This window comes from Marmota flaviventris, chromosome 5 (genome assembly GCF_047511675.1).
Source record: "Marmota flaviventris isolate mMarFla1 chromosome 5, mMarFla1.hap1, whole genome shotgun sequence".
Lineage (NCBI taxonomy): Eukaryota > Metazoa > Chordata > Mammalia > Rodentia > Sciuridae > Marmota > Marmota flaviventris.
Window position 1 is genome coordinate 113,168,981 of NC_092502.1, and position 27,470 is coordinate 113,196,450.

General features: G+C 38.4%; 1 protein-coding gene across 4 annotated transcripts in view; it reads right to left on the reverse strand.

Annotated features, from left to right (window-relative positions):
• Mast4 (microtubule associated serine/threonine kinase family member 4) overlaps positions 1-27,470 on the reverse strand; it is a 558,123-nt gene that overhangs the window by 384,506 nt on the left and 146,147 nt on the right. For all 4 annotated transcript variants that reach the window (XM_071612543.1, XM_027951609.2, XM_071612542.1 and 1 more), the window contains exon 2: positions 21,689-21,842. In XM_071612543.1, the coding sequence (XP_071468644.1) occupies positions 21,689-21,842 (154 nt within the window). The remainder of the gene's footprint in view (positions 1-21,688; positions 21,843-27,470) is intronic.

The following is a 27,470-nucleotide window of genomic DNA, read 5'->3' on the forward strand; positions in this document are numbered from 1 at the left end:
ATAGAATGAATGTCAAAGCAACATAACTAACTATAAGAACCCGGCGACAAAGCTAGAGGCATGCTTTGAAATGAAGCTTGGAGTAAGGGAAGCAGGCATCAGAAGTTAACAGCTTCTCTTGGGCAAGCCCAGACAGACTGGGTACATGACAAATGTTTTAAGGAGTCACTGAAGCCCCAGTCCATGCTGTGAGAGAGCTGGGAACTTTTGAAAAATAACAGAACACACATGTCTACAATACAGAAATCAGAGCCTTTAGACAAACCATGAGGCTATGGAGCAGAATCTTAAGCTGCCGCTGCCACTGCCACTGTCAATCATAGCTGTGGTTTTAAGTCAAAAATAACTTCTGGTGTGGGCAATATGGCAAGGTGATTCAAGGCTGCAGGGGTTCCTTTACCCTCGATCTCAAATAGCCACCCTGATACCCTCACCATTTTATGATAAAAGGACAAAAATGCCAACCCAGTATATTTCTAAATGGAAACAATTCAAAGTCATACAGAGATATTTGGCCTTTCTTTTTTCCTTACTTTCCCTTAATTTTTCTTAATGTGGTATTTCTTCTCTTTTGCCATGATAGACTCTCAAATTCTAGTTAGGACAGATATTAGGATCAAATCAGTTAATACATGTTGATAGAGCTTGGTCAGCTGAAATGCTTCCTTTTATTTTTTTTCTTTTATTAAGTGTATGTATTTTTTCCGTATTTTTAATTAGTGCATTGTAAATGTACATAATGGTGAGATTCACTTACATATTCATATATGCACACAATATAACAATATAATTTGGCCAATATCATTCTGAGGATCTCCCCTTTCCCTCCCCACCTCCCTTGCTCTGGTCCCTTTCCTCTATTGATATCCCTTTCATTTTCCTTAGATTCCCCTCCCCACAGCAGCCGTAACACTTGTGTTATGACACTCCCTTTTCAGTGTACCAACACCCAGAAAATTCTCCCATTCTGGTTCTGCAATGATACCCAGCCCTGATCACCCATTTCCCATTGCAACTAGACCACCAAGGCAGTCTCCCGTCATGTGGTGGTTTTCTGGATTAAAAAATTTTATTGAAAAAATAATGATTTGACCCAAAACTCCAGTTACACAGACCAAAGGCAAATGTGACAATGTGAAATTGATTTTTAAAGAAGTATTAAATAGAGCCTACTCTAATGAGAACATGGTAACAAGAATCTGACACCAAACAGTGTTGCTTGGAATAAATGTCTGCCTGAGCAAGGGTACCCGAGGAGCTGGGTGGTGGCGGTGTCTAAGCGATGCTGGGCAGGGGTCAGAGTTAACATCTGCAATCTGGCCTCCCTCCATTCGTGTATTGAAATATAATTCAGTAGAATGAATTGCTAGACATGTCTAAACCCCCTGGGAAATGACAGATATTGATGAATGCTGCTGGCAAGATATATGGAAGGAAAAGGCAAATAAATAGAACCATTTTTTCTCAGAGTCATTTTGTGGCTATGTGGAGCAGCTGTTAAAGTACTTGTCAGTCCCCCTTCTCTCTTCCTCCTCCTCCTTCTCCCTCTTCATACCTGCTTCCTTCACCCCTGTCTGAAACCTCTCCCAAGGACCAGGACCTTGACTAGTTCAAAATAATCATCAAATGAGGAAGAGTTGGTGCTTCCCCTTCCCTGGCACATTTTGGTTTCTCAACCCAGTTAGTGCCATCCTTGCCAAAATTTCACTCCATCTAAATGTGTTAGATGCCCCCTCCAGATCCTGGAAATAGCCTCAATTTCTAAACTCATGAAATCAAACTGTTGATTTTGAGTCTAACACCATTTGACCCCAGTCACAAAGTTCATATTTCAAATTAAAACCTTAACCGTACTGTAGCTTGTGACCATGGCTTCTTAACCTCCTAAGCCTCAGTTTCTCATAATCATTCTGTCAAATGGAAATGATGGCAATCCCAGGAAGCAATCATGAGAACTAATTTTTAGAATGTCAGTAAGGAGACGGTTGTACCCTAAGGCAAATAGAAGAGTGCAATAAACAATGACTTCTTATCTCCTCCACTTTCCATTGCTAAATATCTCTTCCTAGCAAGAGTCTTCTACTTGGTGTCATCTCTAGACTGGATCAAATTCTGTCCAGCACCAGACATTTTGGGAATAACTGGCTCTCATTCCATTCACCAGGTAGACTCAGGTGCACAGAGTGGGAAAGCAGCTAGACAACCTGATTCACCATTCATTAGCTAGAACCATGGATAACTTGCATTCCTTCTCTGAGATTCCCTTTCCTTACCTCTAGATGATAGTAGGTACCACATGTATAAAGTGACAAGCACACTACTGAACACAGTTTGCACTCAGGGGATGTTCTAGCCCCCTTTCAGGATGCTTTATGCATTTTACCATTGGCACTGAAGCCACAAGCAGGGGTGCTACTGGCCTTACCTCCCACCATCACAATACCTGCTTCTCCATGTAGGTGCATATGTACAAGTGCCACATGTTTCTGGACACAATATGCTCCACTACATTGTAAACTCTGTATGTACTAGAATGGGATCTCATCTGTCCCTATAGCCCCTCATCATACCTAGTACAATACCCCATAACTGGAACCGAATGGACTGTTACAGAATCACATACTCAATACTCCTTTCTATCTCTCATATACAGTTCTCCCAGGGACTATATTTTTCCACACTGCCTAGAAGAGTACTCAATTTTTGTCCATTTGTTTCATAATAATAACAACAATGAAAAAGACTCATAGGCCTCAAACTTGATATGGAGGAGATCATATCACTTCTCTTGGCTTTGATTTTTCTCTTCTAAAACCCATTTCTAACTCAAGAGTCTGCCACCTCCAAAAAATGATGCATATTTTCAATGTAAGCTGATTAACTTATTATAATAGGGAACAATTTGTACTTAGTCTCTTATTTTTTGGAGACATTATGAAACTTGCTCAATAATACTTCTTTGCACCCACAGATGCTTTAATTGATGCATCCAAATGTCACTAACTCTCCTGTGATGCTAAACATTTTTGACAACTGCCCTACATCTAAACAGTTATAAAGGAAGCCAAGGAGGAGTTGAGGACCAGAAGCTTTACAAGAGAAACAAAAAGAACAAAAGTACCCTTAGAGGGAATTTAAAAAAAAAAAAACCTCCACATTGCCATCTAAGCAGAAATATCCAGCCTAGCCCAAATTTCCTAACAGGTTCTCTATTTTTATAAGGAATTTTCTATATACAGCTTAGTTCACAAAATCATGTTTCCATGTATAGTTCTTTGGAATAGCTTCCAGTACCATGCTGGATGTATTCCAAAAAGATTTTAAATTCTTTCTCCTCAAAGACAATGTCTATGTTTGCTCCCTAAAGAATATAATATTTTAGTTTTAAGAAATGCTTGTTAGCCAGGCATGGTGGCACTTGCCTGTAATCCCAGTGGCTGGAGAGGCTGAGGCAGGAGGATATCAAGGTCAAAGCTAATCTCAGCAACTTAGTGAAGCCCTAAGCAACATAGTGAGACCCTGTCTCAAAATAAAAAATAATAGATGTTGGTTAAGTACCCCTGGTTTTAATCCCTGGTTCCAAAAAAAAAAAAAAAATGCTTGTTAATAGTCTGCTGTCACATATAAATAAAAAAATTTAAAAAAAGAAGCTAGAACTCTAGAATAGGACTAATAAAACACTCATTCAAAACAGCACTTCTCAGAAGGTTGAGACATGAGGATTGTGAGTTCAAAGCCAGCCTTAGCAAAAGCCAGGCACTAAGCAACTCAGTGAGACCCTGTCTCTAATAAAATACAAAATAGGGCTGGAGATGAGACTCAGTGGTTGAATGCCCCTGAGTTTAATCCCTGGTTAAAAAAAAATCAAACAAACAAAAAACCCACTTAATAGATCTCCAACTCCTCCAAATGGCAAGCAATTCAAGATCCCTGTGTATCTGGAGTGAGAGGTCTCAGCAACTGTATAACCTGCCCTTCCACTTCATTTATTAGGAAGGTTAGTTCATGCCCACACTATCTGGCAAGAGGATCTGGGTAATATTGTTATCCAAGCAATGATTCCCCCATCCTGAATTAAATCCTAACAAATATCTAAGTGCTTTACCAAACATAAATAACGCTCTTGTCTTTAAGGAGAGACGAATCAAAGCCAAGATTATTGTCATGATCGCCTCAGTACTGCCTGAAAATGAATGGCAGGTATAGAGTTGGAATTCAGTCTTTTCATTTCTGGTCTATTACTTAGCCACTTACTACTTCTGAAAGCTCAGATGACATTAAGTAGCTATGAACTCCAAGGTCATTGCCTCATATTTTACAGTCACGAGTTTTGCCAGGATCCTCAACATTCCTTTTTAGAGAATTCAGCTATGCTTATGGGCAAAATCAGTGGGCTGAGGCAGGGGAAGACAGCCATGTGGTCATCCCAATCACCCTGCAAATGGTTATCTCTCAAGTTCTGAAGCCTGATCATTTTCTTTTAGTCATTCCTTTAAATGCATTTAATCTCCATTATTTGAATCCAGAGAGAGCAAGGTGACTATCTTGAAGGCATCATAATGGAGCATGGGCACACAGACCTTCACACGTCATAGAGATTAGATCTGCTTGGGGTCATCCACAAAGATGGCCCAGACTTCAACATAACTAAGTAGCTAGAGAGGAAAAATAAAACATGAAAAGAATGTTGCATTATAATGCCTGTAACCTCTGGCCATTCATGCCATGCAGGGACCTATGAGGCAACATGTCTAATAATGCCTGGATACAGAACCATTCCAGTATTTACTAATGGGATAGCCCAATTTAATGAATACAAATACAAATGCCTTGACCAAATTTGAATTCAAATGCATTTAAATATGTATGCTCTAAATGCTGCATTGGACATACCATATACTAAAGATTATTTCTTTATCTGAATTTATTTGAAATTTAATTGAGCATCTCATGTTATCTGCACTCTATTTACTGAGCTCTTAGTATTTGTAATGTGTAGACCTTTGCTTTGAGGATACAAAGAGAAAATTCTTAAGGTATCAGGAGAGAGAGTAAAGGAGAAGAGTTTGTAAAAAAATAACATGGAGGTTTTTAGAATGGAATTTGAATATAAATGGGCTTTAAAAATCATGTTCTTTAGGGGCATGGTTATATGCTTGTAACCCCAGCAATTTGGGAGGATGAGGTAGGAGAATCCCAGATTCAAGGCCAGTCTGGGCAACTTAGCAGAGATTCTATCTCAAAAATAAAAAAATAAGCTGAGGTCAGTGGCACATACCTATAATCCCAGCAGCTTGGGAGGCTAAGGCAAGAAGATTGCGAGTTCAAAGCCAGCTTCAGTAAACAACTAAACAACTCAGTGAGACCCTGTTTCTAAACAACTAAACAACTCAGTGAGACCCTGTTTCTAAATAAAATACAGAACAGGGCTGGGGATGTGGCTCAGTGGTCGAATGTCCCTGAGTTCAATCCCCAGTACCCCCAAAAAATAAATAAATAAAAAATGGGCTGGACGTGTAACTTAGTGGTAGAGTGCTTGCCTAGCCTGCCACAAAGCCCTGATTTCAGTACCCAATACAAAACACATACATGCACACACCATGTTCTTCATTTTTCTGTTTTACTCCCTAAAGGGGTAGGAGAGCAACACTCATCACCCTGTGCTTACCATGTATTGTTTTCCCTTTCCCTTTTGTTATTGGTATATACTACTGCAGCCATGAGCTAGCGAGACAGAGCAAAGCAAAACAAAACCTGTGCACTGAGATTACCGAGCCACCAAAGCAAAGTCAGAAACAGTGGGTTACGCTGTTCTTACTATTTAACAAAAAGAAGAACTGAAGTTTATTGGATCAATCTAAACCATTTTTCCTTGTTTCTGATACCAGAAGGATTTGTTTCAGAGACTAATAAAAAGTCTGTGACATACACAATTTTTACTGCCCTTCAGAGTAACTTAGGACAAAAAAAAAAAAAATTCAAATACTTCCTACATTGTAGGATGCTAAATAAAAGCCAAGGGTGCAATGCAGTGTGTGCACACACATGTACACATATAGACTTCCATGTGTGTTACTTGACAATGTGTACACACCTCTTCTTTATAGGAATGAGAAGCTGGGAGCTTAACTGCCTTATGCTAAGGCCTTCCTATAGCAGAATTTGGAGCAGTATTAATAAGTTACAGTGGCCATGATTTGTCTTAGTTTGCATTAGGTTACTTAGTTTTTTACTAACAAAATACCTGGGACTGTGTAACTTATAAGGAACAGAAATTTATTTCTCACAGTTTTGGGGACTGGCAAGTCCAGGCCAAGGGGCTGGCACTTGGTCTGGTGAGAACCTATCTCTGTGTCCTCACAGGGCAGGAGACAGAAGGGCAGGGAAGCTCACACCTTCTAAATGTTCTTTTAAAAGGGTCTTAACTGCCAGGTGCAGTGGTGCACACCTGGTAATCCCAGTGGCTCAGGAGTCTGAAGCAGGAGGATCATGAGTTCAAAGCCAGTCTCAGCCAAGTGAGGTGCTAAGCAACTCAGTGAGACCCTGCCTGTTAATAAAATACAGCTGGGGATGTGGCCAGTGGCCGAGTGCCCCTGAGTTCATCTTAACTAGCATTGTGATGCACACCTGTAATCTTGGCTACTTGGGAGGCTGAGGTAGGAGGATTCCAAGTTAGAGGCCAGCCTGGGCAATTTAGCAAGACCTTGTGTCAAAGCTAAAAAATGGCTGGAGATGCAGCTCAGTGGCAGAGCACTTCTGGGTTGAGTCCCCAGTATTACATTTAAAAAGGTGGTGGGGGATCCTTTAATCTCATTAAAGAGGGAGGTACCCCAAGGCCTAGTAAGAGGCTCTAGTCTTACTGCTACCACATTGGCAACACCATCATTCCGTCTGTGTTCTTACCCATAGAGAAGGAAGCAGGCATTGAAATGGCCTTGTTCTCTCTTTCACAAATTTTTCCCCAGTGAGCAATTCAGCAATCAGTTAAAAGCAAGGAGGGGACTTTCCCTCCACCTGCATAAAGCCCCAGGTCTGATTCAGGTGCCTGCGACATTACTGTCAAAGAACAGAGAAATTATCTGGCAAGGCAGACACAAGGAAATAAATTTAGCCCTGACAATATGTGTTGATTAAGTACCTGAATGACAACGGAACATGACAAAGACAAATGTAGGCTACTACCACTAGAGTCATTAATATATCAGAAACACTAATTTTTATAAATCTTTAAACTCCCCGGTTGGTGGCATTGGCACTTCTTGGCCTACTTTTTTTCCTGTGGAGCTGACATAAAGTCAGCATCAATGTCAGTTTCCATCCAGGAAGTTAAAAAACATCTACATCCCCAGTGGCTTTGATTAGCCACTGAAAACAAGTTTTAAGCAAGAGATGGAACTGGGTGTGCTGAGCTTCAGAGAGGAGAGACAGGACACCTACTGGTGTATGCTGCTAGAGGGGAAAGTAGGAAGGGAGCATACCTTGTACAGAAAAGTGTGTGTGTGTGTGTGTGTGTGTGTGTGTGTGTGTGAGAGAGAGAGAGAGAGAGAGAGAGAGAGAGAGAGAGAGAGAGAGAGAGAGTATGGGGTCTAGAAAGTGAGAGACAATGAAGGGAAACCATTCTCTGAAAAGACTACCCCACTCTCATCTTGGTAGCTAAAATTATTTACTGTTCAAACTTAAAGGGACCTTGAGGGTATAGGGTGTGCTATGGTTTGCCCCACCAAAACCCATGTAGGAGCTTGATCCACAGTGTAACTGTGTTAAGAAGTAGTGGACACTGAGAGAAGTGTGAGGTCTCCTGGGAGTTAGGTCTCAGCACTGCTGTTTGGTTGTTCACAACAAGAAAATGACACTAGAAGAGCTAGAAGTTACCTATGTCCAACACAACCATGGGTCCCAGTGTTGTGGGCAATGACTTCCCCCAGGCCCTTGGCTTCCTCAGTCTACTTCTTCCTCCCCAACAACTCCAGTGCTGACTGTGAGATTTAATAGTTACTGCTAATTTCTATTATTTTAATTAAGATTTCACACCCTTAATTATTACATAATCAGTTCGATTTTTGTGGTTTCCTCATTTATACAAATGACTCAAAGAAAGCTCAAACCACTTCATCTCTATATGGGCTACACATATAAGGAGATGAGCTTGGCATCAGCAAGCTTTTGGGGACCTAAACATGTATGGTGAGTGAAGGATCAAAAACCAGGCCCATATTTCAAAAATCTAGAAGAAAGGATTTTAAGTGTTTTTACCATAAGGAAATGATAAATGTTTGAGGAAGCAGATATATCTAAACCTGATTTAAATACTACCCATTAAGCATTGCTGAAATATCACATGGTACTCAATAAATACATCCAAATTTTATTTTTTGTGTATTAATTGAAAATAGATTTAAATCAAATTTTAAAATATAACTAAATAAATTCTATATTCAGACTGAAAAAAAAACTGGGCCCAACCATACTCAGGCCAAAATCTATTTCATTAGAATAAACAGATTTTCAAATAAGTAAAAAGAAAAAAGAAAGAAACCAACCAGTGAAAAGAAAATGATTAGACCTCTTCAAAAAATTCAGTGCCTTGATAAAATGCCATAAGAAAAAGAAATCAGTTTCTTACTGTAAAGGGAATTTTAAGAACAAATAACTTGAATTTTTGATGTATGGATTCAGTAAATTCGTTTCTTTCCTCAGGAAGGGCCCAAGTCCATCATTTACAGCATTACACTAGAACACAAAGGGGACAGGGTGCATTGTGCTTTGTGGATTTGACATCTATAAATTCTTGTTTTCTTTTTGTTAAGTTTCTTCATTAGCCTAACTGATCCGACAACCCCCTTACAGAAATACATTTAGACACATACATGCTAGCAAATAGTTTAAAATGACATTCTCTTCTTTGGTGTGCTTTGAATGATTTCAGTTGCTGGGTTTGGGTTATTACATCTAATATACCCAGCTAAAGGTTAAGAAGACCAACTTCTTTTGCAGGTGACAGTGGTTTAACTGTGTCTGATTTCCTGCCCTAGCAGTCTCAAAATTCTAGATCAAGTTGACTTAAGGCCTAATCTATCTTCTGCTCCACAAAAGACACAGAATCATAAACCAGCCCTTTTAAGGTCGTCGGAATTATCACTCAGAACTATGTTTTAAGTCCTTTGAATCCTATCTGTACAGAATTGTAAAGTGGGTTTCTGAAAAGCCAGATTTGCTGAAGTAGTCTCTAAAGCTCACTAATATATCAAAGAAAATAACCCCCTCTCTCAGATGTCTCTGAGTGTCAGGAAATGCATTGGATTCTCCCAGTCTTCATTAAACCTCTTTCTTTAATTAATTCTGCATTTGTGCCTGACTCCTTACCTCTCCAAAGGGTTCCATGGTACAAAATGCCTAAAGGAGAGAGTCCATGTCGATGGGGAGCAGGCAACCTGCCACTGAAAAAAAATGGGGGCCACTTGGCAGTTACTACACAGTGGGTGACCCAGTGCCTGGGAAGCTGGGTATGAACGCACGTTAGAGGGGCAATGATTCATCAGGAGACCATCTGCATGGAAGATGAGCTCCAGCAGAAGGTTCTCTGACAAAGAGCCACTGGGAGGCAGCATCTGCCAAAATGGGTGACAGCTGTTTGTTCCATTAAGCCTGTCTCAGGAGACCTTTCTATCCCAATGAGAAAAACTGCAGACACTTACAAAAATACACCAAAATACTCACCTTCCATGAAGAACATACGGATAAGAAAAAAATATGTGTGCATATGTGTATGTATGTATATGTGTGTGTATGTATGTGTGTGTGTGTGTATACATATACACACACACACACACACACACACACACATACACATATCTATGGACTGACACAGAGCTGTAAAGACCATGAATGGCTTTAAAGGCTTCTTGAAACCATGTACTGTCACCGGGAAGAAAATGCTGATGGAATTGCCTTTTTATGGCCTGGTGACTCCAAAAAAATGGGTAGAGACATTCCCCAGCTTCATAAACTCTTGACTGATGAACAACTACACAATTTTATAAGTTCTGAAACAGAGACTGCACCAACTAAAAAGAATCCCGGCTCTGAAACAGAGACTGCACCAACTAAAAAGAATCCCGGCTCTCCATTATATGCCTTCATTGCACAGTTTTACAAGTATTAAACAATAAAACAAGTAGAAGCAAATTTTTTTTAAATCAGTAAAACTTTAAATTATTTGTGGATCTGTTTTTTTTCTCTCTATTAGCCAAGAGCCAAAGAATTCAAAAAGTATAACAAGAAAGCAATGACTTTAAGAATTGTGACAATCTTTGCCCCTTGAAAATTTCAAAATGTGCCAGATTTCAAAACATTAATGTTTCAGGCATCCTTCAGAAGGGGGCAGTTAAGGGAAATAGAGCCCATCCACTATTCACTCCTCGGCCCCATCACACCCAATAGCATGTTTCAAGACCGCTGTCCAAGCTCCCCACCCCCGGCTTTGGCTTGAGCCCTGAAAAATCCCACCATAGGTGCCAAAACTTCTCTTTCCTATAAGGCTCGGGTCCACCCTCTCCACCATTCTCTTGAATAGGAAATCCCTTGACCAGGGATTTCTGCTATGTCCCATGGATTCCATATTCCCAGTATCAACATTTCCCTGAGGCCTTAACCTTTTCCTCAAACATGTAGACAGGCTTAACTTTCAATTTGCAATTTCAGAGTTTGACTGGTGTCAATGCGCCCAAGAAATCCTTCTACACTTAGAGCTCTGCTTTCTTTTCATCATAACTGTTTCACACTTCCTTCTCTCCTTCACTCCCATATAACCCTCTAACACCTATTCAAGTCTCTCACATCACAATGAAGAAAAATAAAGCAAGTCTATTAAACTACCTTAAAAAACAAAGCAGCTAAGGTACAGCTCAGCGGTAGAGTTCAGTGGCCTAATATGCATGAGGCCCCGGGTTCAATCCCCAGCACCACCACACCTCAAAAAACCCAAATTTATTAAAATCAGTAATATAAAAAGAGGCACTTTAAAATTCAAACTTATTTTTAGATAACTGCAAATTCATATGCAGTAGTAAGAATACAGAAATATCCCAAATATTCCTCTTTACCCAGTTTCCCCCTTGGGAGCATCTTGAAAAACTACTGCACAATATCATAAGAAAAGTACTGATCCAGATACAGTCAAGATACAGAACATTCCCACAACCAAAAGCATCCTTCATGCTGCTGCCCACCTTCATCCTTCATGCTTCATGCTCCCACCTCACCTGCTCCTTCAGTCCTGGAAACCACTGATCAGTTCATTTCTCTAATTTTGTCATTTCAAGCCTGTTATATAAAAACGGAGCTATACAGCATGTAACCGACTGGAATTGGATTTTGTTTTTGTTAGTATAATGCTCTGGAGAGCCACCCAGGTTGTTGTATCAATAGTCTATTTCTTTTTATTGCTGAGTGGTGCTATGTGGTATAATGTCCCTAACCTACCTACTTTTACATCTGTTTTCTCCTCCTCCTTCCTGACACAATGAAGGAAGTGCCTCATCCAGTGCTCTGGATGTCCCAGTCCTGCATTTGCTTCTTTGGCTATCACGGGTATCACCCACACCATCCTCAACACCTTATGACGCCATCCAGTGGCTCCCACAGCAGGACGGCTCTCTCTGGCCCCTCGTGTCTCTTCTAGTCCACACCTTTTATTTCTAGCTCCTTTCACAGCAAAACTTCTCAAAAGTGCTCTCTCTGCTCTCATCTATAGGCACATAAGGGAGCTCTAATTCCTGAAATACCATTTTCTCTTAATCCACTCCACCCTCACTTCGACCTGAACCACGTTCATTACTTTCCCCAAGGTTACTCAGCAACCTGTGGCCAAATCCACTGACACTTTTCTATCTTCATCTTATGCAGCCAATATGTAGTTTGCCTTTCTTTCCTTTCAAAATGACGATTCTGCGTCTGTGACTCCATGGTCCTACTTGTGTGCCTACATGTCTCATAGGTACTTGAGACTGAATTATCCTCTGATTTCATTAAAATCTACTTTTCTCCCAGTCTCCCCAACTTAGTGTCATGTTCCCCCTGCTTCTGGGCAGTTGGTCCCTGAGGTTTTGTTCAGCAGGACCCTGTTTTTCCTAGCACCCCACCACTACATACCCATCAGCTGTGATCATCTGGCAAAAGAATGTGAATTAAAATGAATCTCTCTCTCCCAGGTCAGGACTTTAAAGGAAACCCCCAACTAAAAAAACATTTATTCTAGAACGATTTCACAAGCACAAAAAATAAACTACTATTGTCTTAAGCTATTGATACTTTTTGTCCCAACCATAACATTTTTATATAGGCATTCTTTTGATGGCTTACGAAAGTGAGGAAACTAGCAAGTATATGAGTATAGAACTTATATTTAGGTGCAATATCTATTAAATACCAAAATTAACCATAAAATCATCATTTTACATGAATTAGCTTTAATCTGAATATTTTCAAACTTGCTTAAATTAAGGAGATATTCAGGATGAGAAACCTAACACAAGGGCCTCTGGGTTAATTTTAAAGGAAAAAAAATGTTTTCTAGGATTTTTTTTTCCTTTCCTTCTTCAAGTAAAATTCATTTAGAAATGCCTTACTTAAAATGTTCAGGTGTGCTGCGCTTTGTGGCCCATGGCCTATATCCCAGCAGTCTGTGAGGCTGAAGCAGGAGGATCACAAGTTCAAAGTTAGCCTCAACAACTTGGAAAAGGCCCTAAGCAACTTAGTGAAACTGTGTCTTAAAATAAATAGTGGGCTGGGGATGTGGCTCAGTGGTTAAGTGGTGCTGGGTTCAATCCCTGGTACCCCCCCCAAAAAAGGAAAAAAGGACAAAGAAAAGAAAAATATGCAGGTGTGATTCCAAATTGATTTTCATAGTTCAGAAAAGAAAAATTTCTCAATTCCCTCCAACCACCAAGATAAAACATTCTGACAGTTTAGAAATTTTAGTTTATACTGTCTACAAAGTTGATTTATTAGTACTATGTGCATATTACATTCCTATATAATCTACAGGAAGAAAGAGACTCCTCTTTCTTTTATATTCCAACCCACCTGAATGCCCTTTGGAAAACAGAACCATCCTTACAAGGAAAAGAATCCTTCAACTTGACTGGTAGGGCTGAGGCACACACCACAGCTGTGGAAAGCAAGACAAAGATTCGGGGCACTCATCTGCATATCAAGAGGCCAGGCAAACCTGTACTCCCTTCATCTTGGGAGGCTGAGGCAGGAGGATCAGGAGTTCAAAGGTAGCCTCAACAATTTAGCAAGGCCCTAAGCAACTCATCCTGTCTCTAACTAAAATACAAAATAGGCCTGAGGATATGGCTCAGTGGTTGAGTTCAATCCCTGGTACCAAAAAAAAAAAAAAAAAAAAAAAAGCCAAGAAGCCAGGATCCAAGATCCTGAGGTTCTGTTCCTCATTCTGCAGCTTCCTCACTGTGAATGGTGGGGCTCATTACCTCATATCCCTGCCCACAGACTTAAGGGTCTCTAATGATTAGAATAATGCTTCCCTTTCTCATCAGGGAAATTTTGTTGTTGTTGTTGTTGTTAGTTGTAGATGGACACAATATCTTTATTTATTTATTTTTATGTGGTGCTGAGGATCAAACCCAGTGCCTCAAACAGGCAAGGCAGGCACTCTACCAATGAGCTATAGCCCCAACCCTCAGTCAGTGTTTACACCATGCTCCTGGGTGCCTTTCGCAGGCCATAAAGACAGAAAACATCATTAGCCTCAAAAAAAAAAAAATTATTTCCCCTCAGGCAGTGATAGGCATAGCAAGCACTAGGTCTGTTGTTTAAATGTCAGCCCTGCAAAAAGGAAATTGCACTAATTGTTTCCTCTTTTTTTTTTCAAAAAAAAATTTTTTTTAGTTATAGATGGACACAATACCTATATTTAATTTTATTTGTTTTTTTTTTTTTTTAATGTGGTGCTGAGGCTCAAACCAAGTCCCTTACATGTGCCAGGCAAGCGCTCTGTCACTGAGCTACAACCCTGGCCCCATGTTTCCTTCTCTCTTAATGTAACACTCTTGGTGATTTAAAACTTTAGTTAGGGAAGTGTGGGCCTTATATTTTTCTTTATAAGGCTCTGTATCTTTTCTTTATAAGGCTCTAAATCGTTTACTTTGAACAAACATTATTAAAATATAGGTAAATGAAAACATCTTTACTGTAAAAGATATTTAAAAGAGAGAGAAAGAAAGATAGGGAGAGACACTAACTATTATAGTCTAAATTATGGGTCCCAATTCTTCTTTGTTTCAGTAGCATTATATCTCTGTATCTTTGCCAAGGAATCAAAGTGTCTGGAATATGCTTCCAGCCCTTGACTCTGGGTCACTGACACATGGCTTGACTATGTGACTTGCTTTGGCTGAGAAGAAATTAGCAGTTATGATGCTTACCAATGGACTTGTCCTCTCATGCTCCTGCAACTTACCAAAAGATCATGTCTTTGATAGATGCTGATCTAAGAAATAAGACAGACACACAGAGCAGATGTGGACCCAAACTGCGTCCTGGAACCAAGTGCAGAAGAGCCAAGTATGGGCTCCACATCCCTGATGACCTTTGACCAATTGAGATTTTTTAAGGTATGTGGCTTCATTATTGTTAGGGAGAACTTGACACAGGGAAAAGCTATTTTGAAATACATTCTCCATTTTAGAACAAGAGGCACCTCACAGTCACTCTGAATCAGCCTGACCTAAATCCCAGACAAGACTCCATCATCATGCAAAGAAAGGAAATTGTTTTTTGTTTTTTTTTTAATTATTATTTTTTTTCTTTTTTTTTTTATTGTTGGTTGTTCAAAACATTACATAGTTCTTGATATACCATCTTTCACACTTTGCTTCAAGTGGGTTATGAACTCCCATTTTTAGCCCATATACAGATTGCAGAATCACATCAATTACACATCCATTGATTTACATATTGCCATACTAGTGACTGTCGTGTTCTGCTACCTTTCCTATCCTCTACTATCCCCCCTCCCCTCCCCTCCCCTCTTCTCTCTCTACCCCCTCTACTGACCTTCATTTCTCCCCCTTGTATTATTTTTCCCTTTCCCCTCATTTCCTCTTGTATGTTCTTTTGTATAACCCTGAGGGTCTCCTTCCATTTCCATGCAATTTCCCTTTTCTCTCCCTTTCCCTCCCACCTCTCATCTCTGTTTAATGTTAATCTTCTTCTCATGCTCTTCGTCCCTACTCTGTTCTTAGTTACTCTCCTTATATCAAAGGAGTCATTTGGCATTTGTTTTTTAGGGATTGGCTAGCTTCACTTAGCATAATCTGCTCTAGTGCCATCCATTGTTATCTGGGACTAGAATCGTGAAAATACCTCATTCAACATGGAACACTGACCACCTCAAAGAATGGAGGTGAGGACCAAAAGGGCCCTTCCCTGACAATCCCCAGCAAAGGCTTAGCTGCAAAAATTCCCCCACTCCCTCATGCCCTGGTACCTTGAAGACGGTTCTCAGTCTCCACTGGCCAGCCCCCACCGTAGGTTTGTCCCAAACCTGTGTTATTGCTGAGCTGCCTCTCCTCTTTATTTCCTTCATTTTGCTCTTTCCTTATAATTATCAGTGATTAATATATCACTGAATGGTACCAAAAAACTCAGGGGCAAACATTTTCTCATGGATTGAATGGCAGGATATACAAAAAAAGCCACAGTGTCCTTCACGTGCCTATGCAAGAAGGGAGCCAACCATCGTGCTAGTTTGAAAAATCTTCCTTAGCAGAGAGAAGTTGTTTCCCTCTCCCTCAAATATGCAATTATATAATTATAATTTTAGAAAGTCATAGGAAATATGCAATACTATGAAACCATTCAACAGTGGGACTTCACATTAAATAAATGTTATAAGCCTTTTTCAATGTTAAAATAAGTGTTACAATATTATTTTTAATGGTCACACTTGTATGCCACCTTATATGTATGCCATAATATGTTTAGTCGATACTCTGACCAGTATTTAGGTGATATGCAATTTTAATTATTATAAATGGTACTTCTTTAAATATCACTACAGTTAATTTTCTGCACACACTCATGATTATTTCCTTGTGATGAATCCCTAGAAATAGAGTTGCTGGGTTAACAAATGTAAATTTTAAGGTTTTTAATTTGTATTAATTGCCTAATTTTCATTGACTTTTATAATTAAGGGAGCCAGAGCCTTACACATGAGTCAGCCCCAGATTTCAACTGAGCAAAGATTTTTCCACCTAGGAGTATTCTCATTAATCCTATTGGAACTTAGAGTTTATTTTAAACATCCTGGTAAGTATTATGTTAGGAACATCTTGCTGGTTGTGACTATGGGCTGTGGAACCACAATGCCTGGTTGCAATTCCTGGCTCAGCTATTTACAAGCAACATGACTTCTGCAAGTTAATCAAAAAAGCACCTTCCTCAAAGGCACACAGAGATGTCATAAGAATTAAATAACTCAATAAATGTAGTTCCCTAATAGTAGTACCTGCCATGTAATAAGCTTTTAATGTTAGCTGTGATTATTCGTAGGGACAAATAAATAAATACATCATAAATCTTCCTTTCGAAGAGCTAAAAGTGGAGTAAACCTTATCAATGACAACTGGATGGTAAAATTTTCAAACAATAAACTAAGTCTTCACAAAAATCATAATTTTAAGCAAAGTCAAATTCTGTCCATAAAAAGGTATTTGGAGTAAAATTTAAGCAATGGGAAGCAGGTTCATCTTTAAGTAACAGAATAGGTTAGGCAAAGGCTTCTGATGGCAAGTTCAGTTTGACTTAATTTAAGTTTAGCAATTGGATATGTCCCAAGGTACATTTATAGTTGCCTGAAACTAGTGGAAACTGCATTTTTTTTTTTTTTAAGATCAGAGATGATGCTTCCTCCTCTGTACCCTATCTAGCTCTGGCTTGACAAGAACTCAGTGAAGAACATAAAGTAGAAATCCACATAATAAAGGTACTAAACTGATTTTCATGAGCCTCTGCTTCCCATCAACTCCAAATCCTCCCAAATTCAATTACTTATATACATAATAGTAATAGCTGCCCATCACTGGGCTAAGTGCTTAGCACATATTACTTCATTAAATCTTTAGCTAAGCTATCTAGAGGACCAATTAAGAATGTTTTTTCTCATATTCCAATACAAATTCCAAGGAACTGTTTTCAGAAACAAGCTGATGTTCAATGGATTTTCTAAATCTCTTCTAAGAATGATTAAACATTTTAAAAAATTAACTATACAAAGATAATTACCAAAAATTATTGTACAGCAACCTAATTGTGTAAGGATAAAATTGCTAGAGCTGCTACCATTAAGAAATGAGAACCAAATCTTTTTTTTTTTTTTTAATAAAGCTAAAGGCCAAATTTCATGCTTCAAGTCTTCTATCTGCAGCAAGACTTACACCTCTGCAGCACTTTAAAGCTTTCAAATAAACTGCTCTAGCACAAATGGTGAGCACAATTACTGCCCCTCCTATTGGACAAAAATACTTTAAGCCAGGTGCAGTGGAATACACCTATAATCCCAGCAGCTCAGGAGGCTGAGGCAGAAGGATCTCAACTTCAAGGCCAGTCTCAGCAACATAGTGAGATCCTTTAATAAAAAAAATACAAAGGATTGAGGATGCAGTTCAGTGGTATAGCACCTCTGGGTTCAATCCTAATACAAAAAAAAAAAAAAAAAAGTTTAATCAAAGTAAATTTTCTAATTAAAATTAATAAAGACAGGGTGTCTTTAAGATTTACTTTCCTTACCTATAAAATATAGATTAGACTAAATAATATTTAGACTGTCCCACTTAAAATAGCAAACAGTCTGCACTTACCAAAGGAAAGTAAAAAAAAAAAAAAAAAAAATGAGAACAAACATTAGTAGAACATCAGAAGGACTCAAGTGAAAACTTGTGCCTTAACCTCAGGGAAGCACAGTGGTGTTTGAGGACTGTGTTCCCCTGGCTGGAGGTCAGACCCTCCCACCCCCAGCACTGCCTTCACTGCACCAAATGCTCCAACTCTACAGCCCATGTGGCAGCCGCATTTCTGTTCCCAGAAATTTCATCTTCAGAAAGTCAAAATCCATAATTCTTCAAAAAATGCGAGCATTTCAACTGCTTTTCCAGACGATTTATAAACTGGCAGACAAGACTGTGGTATGTAGACAAAACTCAGTCTCAGATTTAAAAAATAATAAGAGTTCCTCCAAAATATGTGTATTTAGAGAGAAAAGCAGTCTGATGAAATGAAAGGAACCTAACATTTAGTGATTTTAAAGTTGAGTTTAATATGAAAATTTAAACGAGGAGTTTTTTAAAAGGTCTTTGTTTTAAAATATCTTAATTTGGCTATTTTTCGAGTTAAAGAAAGTGATTTGTGGGTTTTCTGGTTTTGAAATTTTTTAAGAATGTTTTGCAAGTTTTAAATTCATCTTTAATTGGTGTCAAAACATATTGGAGAAAAGAAAGGCCTTTTAACAAATGGTACTAGGAAAACTGGATATCCATATATAGAAGAATGAACCTAAGTCCCTGTCTTTCACCCTGCACAAAAGTCAACTCAAAGTAGATCAAGGATCTAGGCATTAGACCAGAAACTTTCCAACTGCTAGAAGAAAACACAGGGTGAATACTCCAACATATTGGTACAGACACCAACTTCCTTTTTAATAATCCTAAAGTATATTAAAAAAAAAGAATCAGTAAGTGGGATGGCATCAAATTAGAAAGCTTCATAACAGCAAAGAAAAATAAAGTATGAAGAGAGAGCCTAAAGAAATGGGAGAAGATCTTGCTCACTAATATGTAAAGAACTCAAAGAACATCCCCCTGCCAAACACACACACACACACACACACACACACGCACACACACACATACACACACACATTCCCCCCCCACACACAAAAAGACATTTCTCCAAATGGAGAAATACAAATGGCTAACAAATGTGTGTGTGTGTGTGTGTGTGTGTGTGTGTGTTTTCAACATTATTAGCAATCAGGGAAATGCAAAACTAGACTGAGATTTAATCTCACTCCAGTTAGAATGACATTCATCAAACATACAAACAATAATAAGTGCAGGCAAAGATGTGGGTAAGAAAGTACACTCATACTTGTTGATGGGACTGCAAATTAGTACAACCACTATGAAAAACAATATAGAAATTCCTTAAAAGACTAGGAATGGAGTTCTCAGATAAGCCAGCTATTCCACTCCTTGGTATTTATCAAAAAGATCTAAAATCATGTTATAGTGATACAGGCACACCAATGTTTATAGCAGCACATTCACAATAATCAAGTTATGGAATCAGCCCAGGTGCCCATCAACAGATAAATGAATAAAGAAAAATACCATAAATATATGCAATGGAGTTTTACTCAGTCATAAAAAAGAATAAAATTATGGCATTTGCTGGTAAATGGATGGAACTGGGGACTATCCTGCTAAGTGAAATAAGCCAGACTTAGAAAGACAAGGGTTCAATGTTTTCTCTCATATGCAGAATCTATAGTAAAATAAGGAACAAAATGGGGTGAGAGCATCCCATGTAAATAAAAGAGATCAGTAGAATAGAGGAAAGCAATAGAGGAGGAGGGATGAGGGAGAGGAAAAGAGAGAAACTATAGGATGAAACTGACCAAATTGTGCTATGTACATATATTCATATATCTCAATGAATTTTATGTATAAAGCATCAATTAAAAAAAACAATAAACAAACAGAAGGAAGACCAGTAGAGTAGAAGTAGGGGGATGGAGAAGAAGGAAAATAGGGAAGAAGCAGCCCGGGGGACTGAAGTTGGACAAATTATATTCTATGCATATATATGTCAAAGTGTGTAACTATAATGTACTAATAAAAACATTTAATGAGTTTTAATTGACACATAATTGTAAACATTTATGGGCTACATGATGATATTTCAACATAGTTACACAATGTGTAATGATCAGATCAGGGAAATTGGCAGATCCATCATCTCAGACATTTTATCATTTCTGTGTGTTAGGAACATTCAGAATCTTCTTTAGTAGCTCTTTTTAAACTATACAAAAATTAATTATTGTTAACCATAGTTAGCCTATTGTGCTGTAGAATATGAGAAGTTATTCTTCCAATCTAAATGTACCCCAGTGCCTATAAACTCTCTCTAACCTCCCCTTCCCAGGCTCTGGTAATCACTATTCTATTCTCTAATTCTATGAGACCAGATTTTTTAATCTCTCACATTTAAAAGCTTTTACTGATTAGAATGAATTGGACATAACTTTCCTATATTCATGTATGAATACATGACCAATATAATTCTTCATCATGTACAACCACAAGAATGGGAAGTTATATTCCATGTATGTATAATATGTCAAAGTATATTCTACTGTCATGTATAACTAAAAAGAACAAATAAAAATTTTTTTAAAAAGAGCTTTTACTGCTGTCTCATAAATAACATACAGTATGTATTTTGGTGCCTAACTTGACTTTTTTTTTTAATTAACTATAACAATGAGTTAAACATGGTTGAAAGATTAGAATATACTTCACAAAATAAGATCTATTAATGTCCAGTAAGCACATGAAAAGATGTTCTACTTCTCTAGTTGCAGTAGTGTGGATCTGGAATGTCCCCCAAAGGTCCATGTATTAAAGGTTTGATGCTAGTGTGATGCTACTGGGAGGTAGGAGAAACTTTAAGAGATGGGGCCTAATGGGAAGATTTTCAGATCACTGGGGGGTTGTCCTTGAAAGTAAAGGTATAGGGCCAGCCCATTCCTCTTCCTTTCTTTCTTTCTGCACTATGGTGTGCTGCCACAGGCCCAAAGCTATGGTACCAACAAACCATGGACTAGAACCTCTAAAACTAAGCTGAAATAAACCTTTTCTCTTTTTAAGTTGATTATCTCGGGTATTTCTTACAGTACCAGAAAGCTAAAAAACAAATAGTCAAAAAAATACAAAAGAAAAACCACAAAATGATAAGATTATATATCATGAAAATGGCCAAACTTACACAGACTGGGAACATCACAGATTAGTAAGGAAGTAGAGTGATTGGTTTATTCATTCATCATTTTTGGTTGTAGAAAATGGCACAGTTATGGAAAACAGTTTGATAGTTTCTTATGAAGTTAAATATTACAGACACAAACATTAAACACTTAACTACTGATGGAAACAACATTGGCAAATCTTTAAAACAATATGCTGAGCAAAAGAAGCCATAGTATACAGTTCCATCTATATAAAACTCTTCAGATATATCTACAGTGACAGACAGCAGATATATGGCTGCCATGGACCCAGAGACTAGAGGATGAGGTGAGAGCTGGTATTAAGCAGAAAGAACATAGGAAACATTTTATATTTTGATCACAGTGGTGGTTACACTGGTGCATGAATTTGCCCAAATTCATACATATGTACATGCACAATGGGGACAGTTCATTGTATGTCAGTTATATTCATTAAAGTTGAGTAATAAAAGCTCCAATTTAAGTATTTTCTGGATTGAATGAGATTTTACCCAATGGTCTGCAAGCTGATTTTCTCACATGAGACCCTGCGGCCATCCAGGACCCTATCAGAGAAGCACAATCCTTCCCTGATCCAAGCCACTCGTGACTCACCAGTCAGGGCTCCTCCCAGGCTCCCACGCCGCAGCTGCCTTCCATCCTCACTCAGCTGTCTTTTATACTTCAATGACTTGCCAGGACCAGAAGCCACATCTGGGTTGCTGCATTTCCGAAATGGCATGGGTGGTGGGGACAGGATATGATCAAGCTGTACACAGAAGGACAGCAGCAACATTTAGTGGGGACATTAGACACAACCTAGAATCAAAGACGCAGCTCACACTCGCTTCCTTTCTTATCCTCCTCTAAATCCCCCTTCCTCCCAACCCTGTTCTTCACTTGATACTTAGAAAATTCAGGATTTCATTGTTTTGTCTTTCATCTGAAAGACAGTCTCACTTGCTTCAAAATCTCAGTAACAGGATTTTGAATGCAGGTCACAACATACTAGTGGGTCATGAAATCAAGTTGAGTTGTTTGTAATCAGTATTTTTTAGTACAACAGAAAGGAAATTATCACTGTCCAATGAAGAAGGGAAAGTACTGTTTCATGGAATTTTTGATTGAGTTATGTACATGCATATATGTGTTTTCTATTCTCCTGTATAAATAAAATATGTTTTTCTTTAGACCATGGTCCCCTCAGCCCAAACTGAAGCATATAGCTCTATAATGAAGCAAGATACGGTCTTTAGTTGGTCACAAAAGAAAATTCACGTATTGCTCACAAATATAAGTTCAGGAGAGAGATTTCTAAGCACCATAGCCCTTAATGGAAATCAATACATCCCTACATCACTTCATGGCTTTTAAAAAGAAAACCTGTCATGAGAATCAGAGAAACCATATCTACTTCAAGAGACAGCTTTTTACAAAAGAATCCCTTGTGTCACAACACTGATTTCAAGATCTGTTCTGCTTTTATAAGAAAATCTTTCAGGGGCTGGGATTGTGGCTCAGGGGTAGAGCACTCGCCTAGCACAGGCAGGACCCGGGTTCGATCCTCAGCACCACATAAAAATAAATGCATTGTGTTAAAAAAGAAGAAGAAGAAAAAAGAAAGAAAATCTTTCATACTTGAAAAGTGCTGACCTTCTGGATGTTCACCTCAGAGGTAGTACAAATGCATATATATGCATCTAGATAGTCACAAAGGATAAAAATATTAATGTGTGTGCATGTACACACACATGCACATATATATCCAGGTCATTATTAAGGATATGCAAAAAGATATTCAGATATTTGCAGAAATTCCAATTATCACAGAAAACGGCTAACTGTAGAAATGTTAAAACATCGCAGAGGGTGGCAATGCTCAAAGCCAGGCATTTTAAGGGATGTTTCACTGAGACTTGTTCTGCTTTCATGGGGAAAGTGCTGCTCCCATGGTTACACCCATCTGAATTCTTTCATATTAAGACCATCACAAATGTATTTATAAAAAGAAATTCAGAGATAGGCCATCCATCCACTTGTTGTCTACACCACTGTACCACATTCAACATCATTGCACAGTAAGAAACTTGATCTCGCTTATGAATATCCCCTCCCAAGTTAGTTTAGATAGAATAGACATCACTGGTTGCTAGACACTGTCCACTTTTCTCCATGCTCAACTGGGCTCATTAGTGACAACCAAAGGCTCAATTTCAATAACTTCTCATTAAACACTGGATCATACTCCTGGCCAGCTAGTACTTTACTATATTTCAACTTCCAATCAGAATTTTAGTGAAGGGCCCTTGAAGAACTAGGAGTTCATCTGTTCCAGAATCAAAGCCAGATCAGGAGGGGAAAGGAATTCAAGTGTGAACTTTTAAAAGAAACAGCCCTTACAAATGAGAAGTTGTACTTATTGCAAAGTATCTGCTGAGACTGCTGTTCATTACATCAGTGTCCTACTTAGAAAGGCCTCCAAGGAGGAAATTCCGTCTACCCTCAGATATTTTGCCCTTAAATTTTGTAGTTGAAGAATTGTAGCCAGGGAAACCTGGACAGTTACCTTTTGGTTACTAGAGAAGGCAGAATCCAATCCATGGTTCAATTGTAGTCAGACCATCACACAATGCAAATGTTATTTTTCCCTTCTTTTTGGTTCCACATTATGTCCTTACCCCAATTTTTCTTTCCTGCCAATTTTTTTTTTTTTACTTTGAAAAATGTCAGAAGAAAACTTGAAATTATGGAAAAGTGGTTATGAGTAAACGCAATTAGCACCTGCACTCCACTGGCCAATGATGAACTGCTAACTTTTACCACACTGCCTTTGCTTTCTCTCCCTCTATCCACGCACACACATGTACACACACTCATGTAAGCAGTGGGTGTTAGCTGCAGATTATGGGTCTTCACCCATAAACACATTAGCATGCCTCTTCTAAGACTATGTGATATTCTCTTAAATTCACCAATACTATATTCTACATATCCTTACGTGATGCCTCAAATCTTTTGTGAGCAATGTACAGTATAAATACCAGGAAAAAACTTAAAAAATCAGGCTACACAATGTAGACTTAACATTAGTTTAAAGCTGCTCTTCTCCAGTACAAGGAAACTTGCAGCCACAAGGTGGCAATGTGCCATAGACATTCAACAAAATGTTCCATAATATCTACTAGTCCTAGTCAACGCACTCAGAATGGATGACCGCCGCTCAAAGCAATCAAGCAAGTTAGGGTCTATTCTGCTAAGTTATTTTCTCTTAATTACTAGTGGCAGCTGCATAAAATACAAATATTTATTGTTCAAGGTTCATCAGCTTCTGCTACTTATTTTTCACTCAGTTTGCAGAATTACAATTAATTACTCAGGGGAAGATTGTTATATTACAAATTAACAGAGGGTGGAAAAATAAGTGGAAGGGAATTATTCCTAAATAAGGAATTATGTAATTTCCTTGCAGATTTCCAAACGAGTCATAAAAGACATGAGATAAATATGTCTTTTTCTTTTGAAAAAGAAGGAATTCAACAAGAAGGTGCAGGATAAAGAAAAAGAATCTCTTCCATCATATATATACATATATAGCCACAAGCTAATAGCTAATAGTCCATAAGCCAGGTTTTAAATCAGAATCACCACCCCAAGAGAAGCATATTTTAAATCTGGGGAAATTGAGGCAGTGAACTATGAGGGATGCAAATGTTTCAACATACTATGAGCAGAAAAACCAATAAGAATAGTGTGGTACTCCGGGATCCCATTTCCTTCTTCCTATCAGTTCACACTCCCAACAGGGCTTTCTCTAAATAGATCATTTTTCCAAATTTGCTATGTTGTCAGTGGCTTTTGTATTCCTTTTACAATTAGTCAAAGATTCTTAAAAGGGTCTACTGCAGCCCCACAATTTATTTGCCATTTTTGTCCTGATTTAAACACTCACAATCCCTTTAAAAACATTTCATCACACCCTAGAGCTTACGGTGCATATCAAACGTGTCATTTTGGACATTGCTCTTTAACTGATTTCAGTTTAATGTTTTCCAACTTTTCCAAACTCCCCCAGTACTCACACTATAAGGGGTTTAACTAAAGATGGAGGTCACCTTGAAACTTTCACTGATGCTCAAGGGCATCAAAGCCTGGACTTGTTCCACTTGCTGCAAACATTTGCAGTTTCCCTCCCTAAGCAAACAATCTCTAGAGCCAACTCCGGGAGAGCCAGATCCCATTCCCTGGTCATCTAGCACATTGCTAGTCACAGATATCCAGAATTGAAATATATTCTCCAGAAATATGTCCTTATTTCATTCACCAATAGTAAATATTGATTCTTGGTGAATGGATTTGCTGAAAAACTCCTACGTTTGTTTTGCAAACCCCTTTAATTCCAACATGAGCCAGAATAAAACACAAAACATTGAAACTGTGCATTTGCACATTACTGAATTTATGAAATCAGATAGATGGGGTGTATCATACCTCTACATGTGAGTGATGAACAACTGCTCTTAGTTAGCAGTCTGCTGCAGGCAATACAAATCATCTAAGGGACACGAGGTGCATAAACAAGGTAAATCAAGCAAATTTAGGGGAAAGTTTCCAAAATTATCAGTCTTGTAACAATGATAATCATATAGAATTCATAATAATAGTAAAAGTAAGAGTTTTTCATCTGTATTTTCTGTATTTGTCATCCTAAGATAGTGTTTGCTGTTTTACAAACTATCAGGCTGAGAAAAAGAGAAGAAATCTACTATGATTACATGTGGCTTCTCTCATCAATGAAGATGAATTACACATAAAGCTGAATCATTTATGAGGCTGGATCAATTTTAAGTATCTTTCCCATCACCACCACCATCCTGTTCTTGGGTTTCTTTTTCTATGGCTCTATGCCCAAGTACTATCATCTATCTACCTCTAAAAGGCAAAACTGGCCACAAACATTGAACTTTTACTTAATTATTTTCTCCAACCTCATCTCCAGACATCATTATGAGTTATCCAATAGATTTTTAAATATTGACAGTGACATATGAATAGAAAGAAAAATATTTTTCCAATTTCACTGAATGCAACACCATTTCTTCTAGCTAGTGGGGTCATAAATTTCAAAAATATTCTTAATTTCTCTTTCTCATTCCATATCCAACCAGTAAATCCTCTACCTCAACCTCAAAAATACAATAATAATCCAGTCACTTGAACACTTTTACCAGTAGTAGCATCAGTTCTGTTATCATGATCCATCTTACAATGGCCACTGTGACCTCAGGACAACTACCAATGACCCTTCTGAAACACAAGCTACGTGCTCCAACTAGGACTTCTAGAACTGCTCCCTTCTATGCTGCAGTCCTCCCAAGGCTATTTCTTCATCCTGACCAAACCCAGTGTCTAGACAGTGACCTACAAGGTTCTGCCACCTCTACTCCCAGCTCTCTGACCACAGTATCCTCCATTCCACTCAGTCCATCTTGGTCCCTAGCTAGACCTCAGATGCCGCAAGCATCTTTCCATGTAGGACATTACATCTATCATTTCTTCTCCCTGAGATACACCCCAGATATTAGATATTGTGCCTCCCATACCTTCCAGGTCTCCACTCACATGCCATCCTTTGTAGGAAGCCCTCTGTAACTACCCATGTGAAACATTATGCCCACTACTTCATTCCCTTTTCTTATTTTTTTTCATAGCATCTACTTCCACATGACACAGATTTTTTTTTGGACTTGTTTCTTGCCATTCTTCTGCTAAGATAAAAACTACATGAAATTAGGCACCAGTCTGCTCCATCCCCAAAACAGTGCCCACTAACTAAAAGGCACCCCATAAGTATTTGCGGAAGGAACAAATGAATTTTCAAATCTCTGGTATTCAGTTTAAATATAACAATAGGAAAGAAATAAAAAAATGCATGCCATAAAGAGCTTTCATTGTTGAAAAATATAAATATATATTAAATAATATCCAAGGTGAAATGCTAAAATGAGTCTCCAGTACTTTGACAAAACTGAATGCTTCATGTATGGAAAAGACCCTTAGGTTATGGTAAATGGCATCTTTTCAAAGAGTCTTTTCTATATACCAAACTAATATGCTAATTTTTTGAACAGGCCTACCTCTGAAGGTGATTCCTAAATAATGAATTGTTCGACCTTTTAACTATACCCCTACTAGCATGTTCACTTGTGTCTATAAATCCCACTTTTCCCTAGCCCATTTCTCTTTTCTATAATTCTGCATTCATTCCCAAGATGTGGCATATGCATTTTAAAGACCCATCCAGAATGCATGTGCCCTAAGGCCAAAGTTCATTAGTTCAAAGGGATCACCAATGTCATCTGCATATATGATGGTGGCTTCCTGGAAAAGTCTTCTTTGT